The following is a 15,725-nucleotide window of genomic DNA, read 5'->3' on the forward strand; positions in this document are numbered from 1 at the left end:
GATGTCGACCGGTTCGACCTAAAACCATACTGACAATCAGAGAGGATTTTATGTTTATCAATAAATGTATCTAATCTGTTATTGAAGAGTTTTTCCAGAATTTTTGAAAATTGTGACAACAGAGAAACCGGCCTATAATTTGTGAAGTTGTGTTTATCACCAGATTTATACAGAGGGATAACCTTTGCAATTTTCATATTGTTAGGGAACTGCCCAAGTCGAAATGACATGTTAAAAATATGTGTTAATGGTTTGCCTATCTCTTTAATTTGACTGTCAGAGGCATATAACCGCAAAGCAGTAATTTTAGTTTTACATTTTGCTTCTTTAATACAATGCATACATTTCTGTTTGTACACAGAGCCAGGCTAGCGGTTTCCCCTTGGTTACAGTCTTTATGGTGGCCTAAGCTGACAGGCTGCTCTCTGTACATACATACAGACATGAGAATGGTCTGAATCCAAATCTCTGCAAGAAAGCAGATAACAGCAACATATTTCATTACACATAATTCCCAAAATGTTGAACTCTGTCTTTAAATAATGATGATGCTAATGTTACTGTAACTAAAAACACACACAACACAAATCATCTAAACCAAAGAAAAACAAATTGTTGTAGCAGCAAGTTGCAAAGGTTTGTTAGTCATGAACCTGCTGATTCCACTGCTCTGTGTGCAGTCTCAAGACCCCTGAAGGTATAGGTGTAGTGTGTCCAATTCCAGGCCTCCACAGCTGCGGGTATAGGTGTAGTGTGTTAAATTCCACCGCATGCCGCTGTTTTCAGCTGTCAGTGGGTCTCGCGTTACCTCGTATTCACCACTCCACCCACCCCTCCCTTGCTCTGAGCTAAGCTTCACTTTCATTGTACAAAGGCATTTGAGGAGTCCTGCAGCAAGCTGCTTTTGCTGAAGGAGGAAATGGCCTGGGAATAACAAGCCATTGCTGTATCTGTAAGGCAGCCTGAAACAACATGGTCAGGAAAGTGAACACATTTATCTTCATAGAGAGAGGGAGTGAGGAAGGCTGGACATTTCTATTGTATCAAAATGTTGTTTTTCCAAAAATGTGGCTTTACAGTAATACGAGACACTCCCTACAGGGGAGGGGGGAGTGCTCCTTCGCTGTAGGTGGGGAAATATCATTGCGATGTTTGAGGTATCCAGAGGGGGTGCACTTAGCGTGTTTAGGAGTTGCCATCAAACAAAACCAATGGTAACAAGCTCCTTGTCCATGTTTTCAAACAAAATGACATGTTTAGACAAGCCTCTGGTGGGAAAAAAAAACAAAACATGGATGTTTTGCGTACTCCCTAGTCGCACGTTCATTATGGATTTTACAAACAAGTACAGTACATATCATGCTTCTTTGTGCATTCACAGCCCAAAGCAAAATTTACAAACACCATGGTTACACACAAAATCACAGGAAAGATGCAAATGCAGCATCGCCTCAGCCAACATGAGCCAAAGCCAAGAGGAGTCCACATGAACTGAAAATATACCTGGAATTAAAAAAAACTAACATGATACATTAAAGTGAGGTGAAGGAGCATGTGGAGTTCAAGAGGCCATTTCTTTCTAACACAAAGAACTGGGAGATAGCATAGTTTGGCTGTCTCAGTAACTGTCAAACACAAAAAAGGGCTCACAAACAATCTCCTGTTGTTTGTGATAGAGCCAGATGTTAGTTGTAACAGTCCAGTCACAGTGCAGTGTTTAATAAATGCTGATTTTCAACAGCCAGTCTTTATTACAGAGTGCAGGGCAACTGACCATCAGCTGTTTGTGGTTAATAAACACCAATCGTTTTCTCAGCAATCACATTTGTGCAAATAACAGCCAGATGAATATTCACAATGTGTTGTATATAAATGCAATCATGAGATATTTACCAGTAACCGTTAAGATTTTTTAATAAACACTTATCTCACACCCAGAGCATAACAAATCCTCCTGGTTTTAGTATACAGAAAATAAATCAATACAATCACATTTTCCAAAAAGAAAATGTAGAATCTATAAATCCCCAAAGACCAACTTAGCCAAAACAGGCTACTGGTTATCATTTATCTTTTTTGAGAGACTTCTTTTTTGGGATTTCACTAAGGGAGAAGGGAAAGGAGTGGCATGAGGGATTCTCCTTCCGTGCCACAATGCAGTCCTTAATGGCTTCTTTAATCACCTACAGGGGACAAATACCGGGGTTAAAGCCAAAATGCCATATTGTATTATTAATGAAGACAAATAATGCAGATTCAAATCCATTAAGATGTACTGTCTTTCACAAGCTCAGGCAACATTTGCTGAGAAGCAAAAACACAAACCACATCTCAATTTGATGAGAATGTCATTAGTTTTGCAGGTATTTGGTCAAATTAAAATTTTGACAAATGTCGACCTTAAGGTGGCGCTAGAAGAATTCAGGGGATCATCAAACCCATTCAGATTCATCCTCTGGGCACCAGGAATATATTTACAAACCACAGACTGTATATAAAAATGGATGACGCGTCACCACTTCCCACCACTATGCAAAAGTGAAGCAAAAATATCATGAATGCGCCAACTGACATCTTGGCTCTTTGTAACCAGACTCTGCACAGCTGCAGCCAGAAGTGGGGTGACAGCATCGGACCACCAACCACGGCTGTCAAATCATCCAAAATACACCCCATCAAATAACTCATTAAAAACAAATGTTCCTGAAACCACTTGTACACATGTCAGTATGTTAATAGCTACCAAAAAAGACAGAAATCACCTCTGGGAATAATGTTTTTGATTTGTACTTTGAGTTTTTATTTTGGCTTATGTCCCATCCATTAACATGGGAGTGGGTGAGATTTATGACCTTTACTTGAACCGGCTACCAGGGGGCGATCAACTCGCAGTGGCTTCACTTGTAGGAACTGTCACACTGTTCATTTTTATATACAGTCTATAGTACGAACATTCAAGGCAATCCAACACATAGTTGTTGAGAAATTTTAGACTGGCCCAAAGTGGTGGCTTTATAACCAACACGGTGTTGATTGCGCTGATGCCTAACTGAGCTCAAATCCACCTGAGTCATGGTATCTGGGGAATTATCTTTACTGACAGCATTAGTCTCAGTGAGCTGACATGCCATTAAACTCAAACACACTGCATCACATTAAAATCCTTAATCAGCAAGGAAGTGACTCAGAGCATGAAAGTCAGTTTGACCTCACATAGTGACGCCTACTGTAAACTAAGCAAGACTCGTTGTAGCCAGTCGTAGAGAGGCCTTGCACAATAAACTGACAATTCTGTAGCGACAGTCAACACATTAGAAAATCAGGATTAAGGCCTATGATGTAAATGTAGCCATACACTGCAGGTATTAGTATTGACTGGTGTAAATTGATGTCAGAAATCTTATCTACAATTTCTCCTTATTCCTGGAAGTAGACATGCTGCAGTAGAATCAAAAGGACAAAACTGACCTCCAGGTTGTTTAGAGTGTTGAACTCCATGAGGTCATGGAGGCGGGTGTAGGCCTGGTTGGAGTACTGGAAGTTAAAAGTGGAGAATGGCGTCTCTGTGTCGTCAAAGATGTCAAAATCAGCAAACTCCTTCTCCTTCTCAGTCTCTCTGGGGATACCTGCAAGTAAATGAATAAGAACATACACTAAGTAAGTACATCAAAAAAATCCATATCTACAAAAACTGATTGCAAGACTGTTGGCATCAAAAGTGGCACAAAATGTGTGATACTGGTTGTGTTTAAAAGTTTATCATTAGGAAACAACAGCAACAGTCTCACTTCTCTCACTTCAGCAGATGGAGTCATGGCATCAAATTTCCAATTGTCACTAACACTTTATGGATTTCTTGTCCTTGTTAGTCTGACCTTCAAACATCATTCTTGACCTTGAAAACCACAACAAAAAAGTACTTTTGATTGATTTGATGAGGTTGTTTTGTTAGAAGGTGAAGAACGAGCTTTACAATTTGGATATCTACAATTTCAATTTCTGCTTAGAAAGACCATGTGATGTATTTGAAATCCGTACAAATGCTAACACCAGACCATGTGTTGTTAGTTTTATCAACTATAGAATATACAGTATTTCTGACATTCCACTTAAGCTGTAATTAAATCATTTAAATGTACAGTCCAATGAGGCAATAAAAATCTATTGTGTACTTGAATAAGATATATTAAATAAGTAATTCTCTTTGTAGATGAAAGGTAGAGTGAAAAGTGATGACTCTATGGTGCTTTTTACTGCAAAACTGAATAGCAACTTAACATCCCCCTGAAAATCTTTTTTTTTCTCCACCCTCACCTTTCTGCGGTGATGTACAGGTGTAGTCCAGGACAGCACTGTTACACATTGTGTTGTGGTTACACATGCAACAGAGCACACCCACCCAGCATCACTATTGGGTGCGGCTGGGCATGTATGGAGGTGACACAAGCTGGAAACGTTCAACCAGAGAGGGCAGCAAAACACAACTTCTCAGGCTGGTGTTAAGTTACTCTTTAAAGTAAAGATTTTAAACATGTTTTGAATAGAACTGCAAAACTGGCAGTTTCGTTCTAAGTGAATTATCTGCTCCCCTTTATCCATATGGAAACTGTTTAATGCAATAATATAAAGATCCATTTACTATTGTAGTTTTTGTCTTTTAATCAAAATATTCTGTTGTTTTGTAAACCTATTAACTATTACTAAAGCCAAGAGCAAACATTACTGCTAATGATTCTCAGCAGTTTGCTATATTGTATTATTACAAGGGTAAAGATAAAAGATGCTGGAAAAGCAGTGACTTTGAAAATACACGCAATTCCATAAGGTCCTATGTAATGTTTTCCACAAACAGGAAGCCCATTTATGGTTTTAAGTCCTTCAGATGTCTACTGAGTTTGAGTGCAAGACATTTATGTAGTCTCTGTAAACAGACTGCTCAAGTATGTAGGCAGATGGCCTAGCGAATGTAAAGAGATGTGGATATGTGGTGTTAGTGTCTTTGTATGTCTAATGATGCATGGCCTGTTTACACAAAGAGCTCTCCCACCAGAGCGAGAAGATTCCCTACCAGCACCTGGCTCCTTAATGAACCATAATTCATTGGAACAGCTCCTACAACACACTGTGGTTTATGTCCACATGCGAACACATACAAATAGCAAGATGAAGGCATGCTTAACATCAGACACATTTCCACCAGGAAACCTCAGTAACCCTGAACAGAGACTTTATTTTACTGGTTTCACTCAGATGAGGAACCCAACGTTTGGCAAGGTCTGCCTGACTGAATATGGTGGAATTCCATAGTTCGCTTACCCGGTGCTTTGAATTGCCTGAAGTTAATGTTGACCAGGACAAAGTGAATGATAGTGGGGCAGTTCTTTTCTCCTTTCTTTGGTTTGAAGACGTAGCATTCCTTCAGTCCCTCGCGGTCAAAGACTTTGGGATCAATCTTGGGGAATGGGAGCTTGTTCATTCGAGCCCATTTTTCTGCTAACAGAAGCTCCTGTGGCATAATTTACAAATGAGAAAACACTGATCTTGATGTCTTGTTTGCATGGATTGCAATAGGAATTAGTCCATTCTGACCTTGAATGGGGGGCTGGAGTCGCTCGGTCGTGCAGAAAAGTCAAAGGAGATGATAAGGTCAACACCACGCTGTGGCCGCAGGATGAGAGGGTAGGGGAGGTTGTAGGTTAGGCCACTGTCCACTATATGGATCTTCTTACTCTTCACGTCCAGAGGCTCATAGATGCGATCGAATTCATCAGGGTCTGAGAAAATCATATAAAATTAAAGGTATGGTGCAACAGGAATGGAAAAGTTTCTTGTCTGCACCCAAATTTTCTTCTGCATGACTGAGCAGACTGATTTAACTGTGTAATGACTCACCTGTGAAATACTCACTGGTAATAGGGTTTGAAATATTTTCAAACTGATGCCATCACCACACCTGGTGTTTTAATACTACCATTTAACAATAGTGTCTACCTGTACTGTGAAAGACATCGTTCAAAGTCATGAATCCAACTATACAGATCCCCTCGTGTCTGTGAAGCTCTTTAGAATGTTGCAGCCGGCAGCTTTGCTGTTTTGTTTATTCTCTTCCGTCAGTATCATTTGCAACTGTTTTCAGCAGAAAAAAAAAACACTGCAAACCTTTGGTTCATTACCTGCCCAACACCAAACAGCAGACAGCTAAAGATAGCAACTAGCTGCTGAACATAGCGGAGCTGAAGAGCCAGATACTTCTCTCAGAGCTAGAGCAGAACTAAAAGGGCACAACTTTAAATGAACGTTGCTTTGTTTGCTGGATGTAACTTTGCATATCAGGTGATAATATGTCAGAAGATCAATTAATGCTGCTTTAACAAAAGAAAACAATATTGTAAAATTAGTGTTTAAGAGCTTAGGGTCCGTAACAAGCCTTAACTATACTTAGATTTACAATGCATACATTTACTAGAAAGTTAAGACCAGGGTGCTATAGAGTGCTGTAGGAATGACTTTTATTTTTTTTGGCAGGCCAACCTGGAAGCTGGCATTGCCCTGGTTCCCTTGACAAAAAGCCAGTAAGAATTTTCTATTTCCAGGCTTTTGGATTATTGCAGAAAATCTCTTTCAGTACATGTTTTGTTCAGCAAGATAACCTTCACAGGTGAACACCACGTTTATGATTTTTGAAGCCCAAATACAGTCGCAGGAAGTAAAAAGCTATTGTTAGACTATGAACAAACTACACCACAGTCCCATATGACTTCAATGCCGCCACCACCATGGCTTCCAACTTGTAATTTGATTTAAATCCTTCCCTCTTAGTGTGACCTGATCCAGCTAGTGATCATGGCAGTGTCCGTTAGTTAGAACGGTTTGCAAGTGCGTGAGTTTAAAAATAACAAGGCTGTGAAGGTGGACCAGTTTAGATGAGTCTCCTTGATGACAGTTAATATCCCAGACAGCTTCTGTAGTCTCATTTAGCCAATGGTTAGCAGCTACCTTTTTTAGCAATAAAAATCACAAGTGGGGTATTTACTAGTGTATTTTATATCACAGAACAAAACATAAAAATGTATTGGCCTTTTGTTAACCACAGAACTTGTTTTATGTGTCTAACCAAAAAAAACTCATTCACAAAACCCATCGACGTCAGGGCAAGGGAACCAGAAGTGCAAGAATGTTAACTTGGTTGTGGGTTTTAGGACTCACTACTTTTCAGTTACACTTACAGTATCTGTTTTCAAATGTTTTACTATCATTCCCACTGTGGCTGGATACAGTTTGTAAACAGTGCCCGACTGGATTATCAAGAAACTGTAGAATCAAAACGTGTCTGTAAAACGTGTCATGTGATGTAAAATTCACGTCAGACCTGTTTTTCACTTACTTGACTGCTATAAATATCGTTTTGAAAAGTGAACTGTAACAGTCTTCTATCTTTCTTACCTGTGACCGCGTCCACCTCTTCCTCAGGTGGACAGGAATGGCTTGTGAGCCCAGTGATCGGAGAGAAAGGGATGTCTATGTTCAAGTTCAGGCCCAGCATGAAATTATGCACCTGGTGACAGGGTGAGAACAAGTTATGGAGAAACAGGCACATTGTTGTGAGTTTGAATATAGGACAAGGCAAGCAAGAGTGCAGCTTCAGCACATGTAGCATTTTGCAAATTGTGTTACATAATTTTACGCTGAAGGAGCACATTCAAGTACCTTCCCAGCCCGTCCCTCTCTTGTGTTGAACAGGGCAGAGTCACTGAAGAGCGACGTTAACATTCGTTGAACCCAGCTGGCCTGGGCGGTGCGATGATACTCATCCTCTGCCTCCTGGCTTTCTGTCCCACCTGAGCACCAAAACAGTGCCAGATAAAATACAGTCAAATCCTGTGACAAACAGTTTAACGGTGGCTCAGCATGTGTTTCTTCATTTGTAATAAAACTGGGAGAATTTGCAACTTAATTGGTACTAAATTAAAACAGGTTAGCTAAATGCCTAAAATACACAATGGTACAAGCATTAAAAGCAAAAGACATTTTTATTAAAGAATCACATCTAAAATTTAATCTGAAGATGCCTCTTTTTTTCTCAGGCAGAAACCTGTCGAGGCTTCTCCCCACTTCCGACTTTAACACAAGATGAAGTGATTTGAACACAGAGCAATGTTAACTTTGTTGGGTACTATATAGGAGGTATTTTCACAAATCTGACAGTTCAGTCATACAACACAAGTATTAAAAGCTAATGTCCTGACAGCCAACCTTCTACTGTCTTTACTATGTGCAACAACGCCATATAAAAACACTATCCTCTGCTAAAGTCAGGACATTATTGTTTATTTGACATGAGACATTTATGTATAGGCTGTTAACTAAGCTGGTATGGCATGACGGTCCTTCTGTACACAAACATGGACCCACACAATCCTCATTAATCAGATGAGCTGTTTTGATTATTGTACTCAAAATAAATCATGACTAAGGGTGTTGCTTGTAGTCATGAATCTCACAGAGAAATGCTTTAAAGTAACTTTCCTGAAGTTTTAAAGATACTTAATAAATTAAACCCAAAAATTGAAAAGTATTTTTTTAAGAACTGGGTTTGCATTTTTATTAAAAAAAAGACTTCTAGCTACAAGAATTAATTTGTCTGCTCTCTTTTAACCTTCTTTTCCCATCCATTTTCTTGCATTCTCTCTTCCTCTTTATATCTTAGTTCTAATGTAAAAAAAAAAAATTTACTTCTTGGAAATGAGCTTGCACAGCCTCATTAATAGAAATCTGCAGACCAAAAAGGCAGAAGTAAAAGCATCAGCACTTTTTCATGACTGGACGGCGACGGCCTGATGTAGCTGTGTTAGATTACCACACCATTTAGTGTTAACTTTCCCTCAAACAGAACAAAGTGTTTACTGATACTATTCAAAGTCACACATCACTGTTGGACCGCCTTAATTTAGCACAGCATCAAATTTAATTTTACTGCGCAGTAATGTGCTGGTTGTAAACCTGTAGAATGCAAATATTTTATTGTAGCTCACCTTTGCGTAGCTCGTCGTCATTGTCCAAATTGTAGTCTCCGACGATGTGCTGTGGTTTGATCTGTTCTGTAAGGTACAAGTCAGGTTCACTCATCAGGTTACAGACTCAAATGAAGCTTGTTATTTTTAAGCTTAAGCCTGTTAATTAGAAGTTATGTGACATTATCAAATTCACTGTCTCTTTTTTAACTCCATCAAAATATGTCCTGAAAGAAATGCAATATAGACTACCTAATAAACTAATGCATTCTTTAACTGGGTGGAGGCATTTTTCTGTACAATCAGTTCATTGTCAGACTGAGTGTTTTAAAGGTCACCCCAAACAAATGCGTTCAATCAAAACGCACATCCGATGAGCTGTCAGAATCGTCACAGGAATACGATACCTTGCCATTGTTGTAACAGCACACACACACACACACACACACACACACACACACACCACACATTGTAACTGCTAGGAGCATTTAAAGCTGGCACAGATGTACCAGCAAGTGTAAGACAATACAGGTAACAATAGGATCTCAAGTGAATGCCAGTTCAGAGGGTGTTCCATGGAAATTATTTTAGCAGAAAGCCAGTGCATACCAAAAGCAAAAGACATTATATGAAAACAAACACACCCTGTATATTTCAGGATTCACAATTTCAAAATGCGTTCCAAAATTGGAACAGTTCATGCCGTAAGAGGTTGCATTTTGCTTCTCCTTTCTTCTTGATTTACGTACATAGCGCACCTTAAAAAAAAGCTTGCATCATTTTTAATTGGTTTATTATCTTGAATTGTTTTGCTCATAGCTTCATATATTGATACAAGTAGAAAAATGTATCATTTTTGATTATACTGAAATATTTTTCTTACCTGAGTAACAGTAACGGACAAAACATTTGGTCTGTTTAGTGCCTGTTCAATTGAATCACATAATCCTTTACAGAGCCATCATGGAGGGCAAGTCCTTAAAATGCCGGGGAAAAGTTAAAATGTGCAAATCTGCAATTCCCTGACAACTAAACAAACACCATCTGTTAATGAAGATCACGTAATATGACTTAAAGGTCTTGAACAGCCTTGTTCCAGTCAAGCACATTTTATTAATTGATTTGCACTTAACCCTGCAAAGAAGCATTATTTATAGCTTATTTAGTCTGAAAACAAAGAAAGAGAGGAAGATTACCTAACTCCTCCTCCATAGTGCTACCACCACTCGTGCCTTTGATTCCCAGCACTCTGTTGAACAGTATTGAGAAGGCACTTCCCCACACACCTGACACACCAAAAACACATTGTCAGTGTCATGGAAGAACGTTTGGTATTGTGTTTAATGCTATGGATGAAAACTTCTTTTTTACCCATCAGAAAATGAAGAGGGTTTTCCTGGTATTTCTTCACAACAGTTCCCATGAAGAACTTGCTTCCAAACAAGTCTGGGGTCATGAAGGTGCCGTACTTTGCCATCCCAATTTCATATGGGCTGAACTCCACCCAGTCTACAAGTTGAAAGCTCAGTGTTAAAGTAAGAGAAAACATAAACACAAAATAATATTCAGTAAGCTCCTGTTTACTGACTACACCATAAGTAAAACTTGGTTACAGACAAGCTGCATTTGACAATATATGGAAAGAACCTCATTGGTATAAGCAATTACTGCTGCGCAATGCGATGTATGTACTTGAAGATGCCACACTCACCCTGAACCACCGAATACAACAAAACTACGAATTTACATAATTTACATCTAAATTAGCAGCTCTTTGAGGTTGTACTTAATGTAGGCAGAGCTGTCCTTAGACACAGCTTCAGCATGCTAGCCATGCTCGCAATGACAGTGCTAACATATTGATGCTATGTAGGTGTAGTCATTACGCTACTTCATTTTACAAACTAGCATCAGATACAACGAACAGCTGAGGCTGGTTAAAAAGTCATTCATTTTGCAGCTCATAAGTCATAAACAAAAGTATTGGACTAATAGAAATAGATGCATTAACCCATTATTGGTTATTTTTGCATCCCTAGTTGAGGTGTTTTACTTTTACACCAAAGTTATCATCCTCTGACAACCATGAATGCCAATCAATCACAAAGAGGTTGAGATATTTTATTGAAAATGTGTCAAATGTGACCTGCTAGTGGCACTTAAGGAAAATTAACAGGGTCACCAAAGCCGGTAGGATTCATCCTCCTGGGGACCATGAATGTCTATACAAAGTTTCATGGCAGTCACTCTAATAATAAATATTTCACTCTAAACTGACTGACACTGTCAACTGTAGAGCCCTGCTGCTAATGTTAGGGTGATTTTTATTTTTACTAACATGCTGGAAGCACACAGACATTCACAGAGACACAATAGAAATAGTAAACCTCTGTAACCTTATAACAGTTTTGTTTCTCAGCTGAGCTATTCTTAAATAGGATGATTACCTAATCATCAGATCAGCTGGCAAGTTGACCCAGATGTACAGTATGTTCCTAGGCAGTTAGCTGCAAAGGCTACCCCAGATGGCAGCCTACATCTTGTATTCACTTGCCTTTTGACTCAGAGTTAAGTGTGAGAAATGTATTTTTTAAATCATGTTTATTCTGAGCACTTTCAGAGGGTAACCGGCTGCTCCAATAGCATAGTTTATCATGACTTCATTTCCCCAAATCTGTACAACAAAGGTAGTGATAGCAAAATTAGCACTAGATATACAGTCACCATACCCACTTTTATAGGTAATACAGCAGATTTAAAAAAATTGAAGTTGTCCTGTAAGCTGTATTTTGACAGTGAGATATTTTCTTTTGAGCTGGGTCATAAAGAAACCCGAGATTTTAGGTCAGAGAACAGTTTAAAAAGTTTGGGTGTGATGATGAGAACTAAAAACATGTAAACAGGTAACCGTATCATTGTCCCAGTTTTCTTTGGGCTTTGTGAGCTTCTCTCAGTGTGATTGTTTAAATTTCTGAGCTACCCAGATCAAAACAGACAGACACGTGAAATTAAGCAATTTCCAAACTGTAACAACAAAACTCACACTCAGCAAAATGTTCAACTCTGAATGAGGATATGAGAATTGAATTGGAAGTTCTGTTCATGCAATTAGATATTTTTGTGGCATATTGAACAAATACACTAGAAGAATACATTTATTAGATAATGCTGTGCTTCAACCAACATGGTCTTCATCAGGCAAATAATCGTTTTTCTTCCAGGTTGGTGTTATTGTCCTGCCCCTGTGCCCAATTTGGGTTGGGTGTGCACACAACCTTTGCCTTTTTTGCGCTTTTTAGTACAATACCTGCTGGAGTTTGAACTCAAAACATGCTCAAAGTCAGTCTTCTTCTTAGTGACTACACAACAGCTTCAGCTCCAAAGGACATTCCCCCACTTGAGTCTTACTGTAAGCCTGTGATTTCTAGTCTTAAAGCCAGCAGCATGTGTATGTTTATTATCATTGATCTGTCCAAGATCCCTGCCGATTTTTTTTGTTCCTTTATTGTATTTTCTATTCCAATGTCCGTACCACTTAAGTGTAGTATACAGTTAATATGCAGGCTACAGCAACTATGAGGAAGTGTGTACAACATGGGACTAACCAGAATATATCATGGCCTTGTGCACACTGCTCTGTTCCTCGATATAGCTCAGTTGCTATCTGATACCATAGAGCACCCAATGACAGTGCACCACATTATGAAACATCCTCTCTGTGATAGCAGAAAAGTGTTATAAGGAACTACTTGGCCGTTTTGCATGTGTAGTTACTTATTATGCAAAAAAGGTCTGCTAGGGACATGGGTTTCATGCAACACACAATTTAACATACAGTAAAAGCATATGCAGATACTCACATAAAGACATATATTTACCTGCGAACATGAGCTCAGAAACATCTGGCTTGACATGCAGACATGTGAAGAGAGGAAGAGGACTCTGGGCCTGTTTTATTTTCTCCTGGATGTCACTTAGCTTGGTGTCCATCCTCTGGTAGGAGAGAGAGCACAGTGTTTGAATCATCATCTACTCTTGCAGCCAATGTTCTGTGTATTTTTACATATTAATCTGCAGGTAGTACACAGATCTTTAAGTCAGTATGACTGCCATGGCTGTGTAAAAGTAAAATAAGAAATGCTATGGCCCATGCTGTGTCCCCCCAGGCCGGAGCACCGAGTGTAGTAGGCAGGAGGAACTAGCCAGCCAGGTCGCTGCTAAGAGAGCAGCTGAGCAACACAATGTGGCGAGCTGGGACACATTGCTCGCAACTGCCCAACACCCTTGCACAGCTCATCTATGCGCAACCTGCCACAAGTGAAGGTCAGCTGCCATGGATTATATCTGGACTGTGAAGTGAACAACACCAAATGCCATGCCTTGGTGGACACAGGGTCCATCATCTCCCTGGTGCACCCAGGGACAGAAAGGCCAAGACCCTGGAAGGGACCACTAAACACTGCATCACCACAGTCACTGGCGAGAGTGCAAAGATGTGGGGAGAGAAGAGACGGTTAGAGTGACTGTTGCTGACCAAACCATTGAGCACTGGTTCGGGCTGGCCAACATTCAAGATCCATGCATCATCGGTCATGACCTGCTGGCGGTGTAGGGGGCCATGGTGGATGTCCCTGGGGCTATGCTTGGTGTGGATGGCTCTCCACACTGCTGGTGGGGAAGGGCTGTGCCCAACTGTAATGCTGGAGCGGCTGGCCGGAGGGTCATCTGCACCACCAGGGCCAGCCAGGTGCTCATCCACACCTACACCGCTTTCCCAAGCAGTGTGCACTGAACCAAGGCAAACCAGTGAGGGCTTGTACAAGAGAAGCTACAGAAGGAAGACGAGCTGGTGTGATTGGCATGCTGAGGACCGGGACACCACCACACAACAGGCAGCAGCCCCACAGGTTGTTTTCCCTGCCAGCAGAAGTGGGGGCTCCTGTGTGGCTCAGAGGGGGCTGACCCAGCACTCCCCAGCAGCAGGACCAGGTGGGGGCAGTTCAGGGGGTTTCTGGTGGGGCAGTTGAGTGTGCAGTGTTGTGCTGTGCCCTTCCTTTGCCCAGCCGATGCTACAGTTTAACAAACAACAGCTGTCAGGTGAGTCTTACCGCGGGTATGAGGGTCTCTGCTATGAGCATCCCGAAGATATCGGTAAAAGTAACCGGTTGTCCTGCAGCCTTTTTTGTCCACAGGGCCTGGATATAGTTGGTGATGTGCTGCGGGAGCAACAGCCTCAGGGGGTTGCTGCTAACTCTGTTCATCAGCTCCATGTTGATATCCTTTGGTCCTTTATTAGGAAAGTCAGGGTGGGAGTAGAGGGTGGACATGTACCTACAGGTATACAGAGTAAGGAAGAACATTAGAACGAAGCTAATCTAAATGCATTGTAAAGTGTTGTCAGATCAGTTAACACATGCTTAAAACTTTCACTCATCTCTTTCATGAAAAGGTTTATGCGGGAGATACTGTACTTGTAAGGAAGTTAAAGCCACTATGTCACTAGAAAACATGAAGCTGGAGACTGAAATAAGCCAGATGTGCTTGCTCGATGACAGCTTCATACCAGCAGGGGAGACAGGAAAGTTTGCCAGATCAGGGAGGAGGCAATACTGACAGAGAGTTGGAAATAAAGAGAGGACAAAAGAAACAGTGGCAACAAAGATTAAGGTAGAGATAAAGAGAGGAAGCCTCTTTAGAAATAAAATGTCAGAGAAAGGCTAGGCATAAAGAGGAAGAAGGAAAGGAGAAATAAGACGGACCATGTGGATCCAGAGAGGCCGGCAACATATGTGGCACAATCCAGGACCCCAGACTCAAACAAGGCCTTCATCACACCTGAGAAGCCGACCATGGCACGGAAACCGCCTCCTGAGCCTGCTATGGCTATCACTGGCACCTGCAACACACACACACACAAAAAAGAGAGTCACAATGGGAAGAAGAAGACTGAGGCATATTTAATCACATAGTTATATACTGCTAAGAGTATGATTATCACATTCATGGTAGCTAATTTTATCAGCTTGAGTAACTTCCCTCTTGTGTCTCTGTCCGCCAAGGGTGCCATACCAGTTGTGTCACGCCTTTGCAACATCTTTTAACTTGTGCCTTTAGCTATTTCATAACTCTCATTGTGCAACATATGCCTTCTGTTCGTCTGTATTTATCTAATGGTCAGTTCTGAATATTCTGACCCAAGTATTTTCACAAAAGTCATCTTGAACTGTTATTATAAATGATGCTGTAGAAGAAGTAGCTGGTTATCTCATTCCTTTGGAGCTTCCGGCATTAGCTGAAGGCATGAACAGGCCTGGCCAGAGATTACAGCCAGCCCCAAGGGCGTATCGCCAGAGCCACACCAGGGAGGAAATGAAACCTCGTTTAGGGCAGAGCAGGAAAGCAGACGCTTACTGTATGGTCTGCTTCTCAGTGTGAGAAATGTCAAAGTGTTCTAAGCTGCAAAACAGAGTTTGTGAAAAATTCATCAAGGCTGCAGCAAGTCTGGTTGCATTCCTACTGTTTTTATATACTGTACAAGTACAGTGTTAAGAAGCTACAGCCAACTCATGAAATGTGTCAGTGCAGAGTATTTGCACCAGAGCTACAAGTTAAAACACTATTTCTACCTCTTGTGGAGTACTGGGGAGGAAACGAGGTTTCTCCATGTCTAGCAGCTTCTTGATGCCCAGCATCACTCTTTCTCTGCGGGTCTGT

At 40.7% G+C, this 15,725-nt stretch overlaps 1 protein-coding gene and 1 long non-coding RNA gene across 4 annotated transcripts in view; one reads left to right on the plus strand and one right to left on the minus strand.

The window, feature by feature from the left end:
* Positions 1–15,725, plus strand: part of LOC109961746 (uncharacterized) — a 29,970-nt gene that overhangs the window by 13,153 nt on the left and 1,092 nt on the right. The window lies entirely within an intron of this gene.
* The window catches only part of pla2g4ab (phospholipase A2, group IVAb (cytosolic, calcium-dependent)), a 21,589-nt gene continuing 6,031 nt past the window's right edge, over positions 168–15,725 (minus strand). The window contains exons 1-14 of one of the 3 annotated variants that reach the window (XR_002275163.1): positions 15,638–15,719; positions 14,771–14,907; positions 14,120–14,342; positions 12,890–13,004; positions 10,383–10,520; positions 10,208–10,297; positions 9,033–9,098; positions 7,708–7,838; positions 7,444–7,555; positions 5,590–5,774; positions 5,317–5,506; positions 3,469–3,626; positions 654–2,183; positions 168–468 (exon numbers count right to left, since the gene is read on the minus strand). Coding sequence is in view for 2 of the 3 variants with exons in the window: in XM_020602791.1 (XP_020458447.1) it covers positions 2,064–2,183; positions 3,469–3,626; positions 5,317–5,506; positions 5,590–5,774; positions 7,444–7,555; positions 7,708–7,838; positions 9,033–9,098; positions 10,208–10,297; positions 10,383–10,520; positions 12,890–13,004; positions 14,120–14,342; positions 14,771–14,907; positions 15,638–15,703 (1,731 nt within the window). In the remaining variant the exon portion in view is untranslated. Of the gene's footprint in view, positions 2,184–3,468; positions 3,627–5,316; positions 5,507–5,589; positions 5,775–7,443; positions 7,556–7,707; positions 7,839–9,032; positions 9,099–10,207; positions 10,298–10,382; positions 10,521–12,889; positions 13,005–14,119; positions 14,343–14,770; positions 14,908–15,637; positions 15,720–15,725 lie in introns of those variants that run through there. The other 2 variants (XM_020602791.1, XM_020602792.1) reach the window with 2 other exon arrangements.

The sequence above is a fragment of the Monopterus albus genome, unplaced genomic scaffold, assembly GCF_001952655.1.
Source record: "Monopterus albus unplaced genomic scaffold, M_albus_1.0 scaffold58.1, whole genome shotgun sequence".
NCBI lineage: Eukaryota > Metazoa > Chordata > Actinopteri > Synbranchiformes > Synbranchidae > Monopterus > Monopterus albus.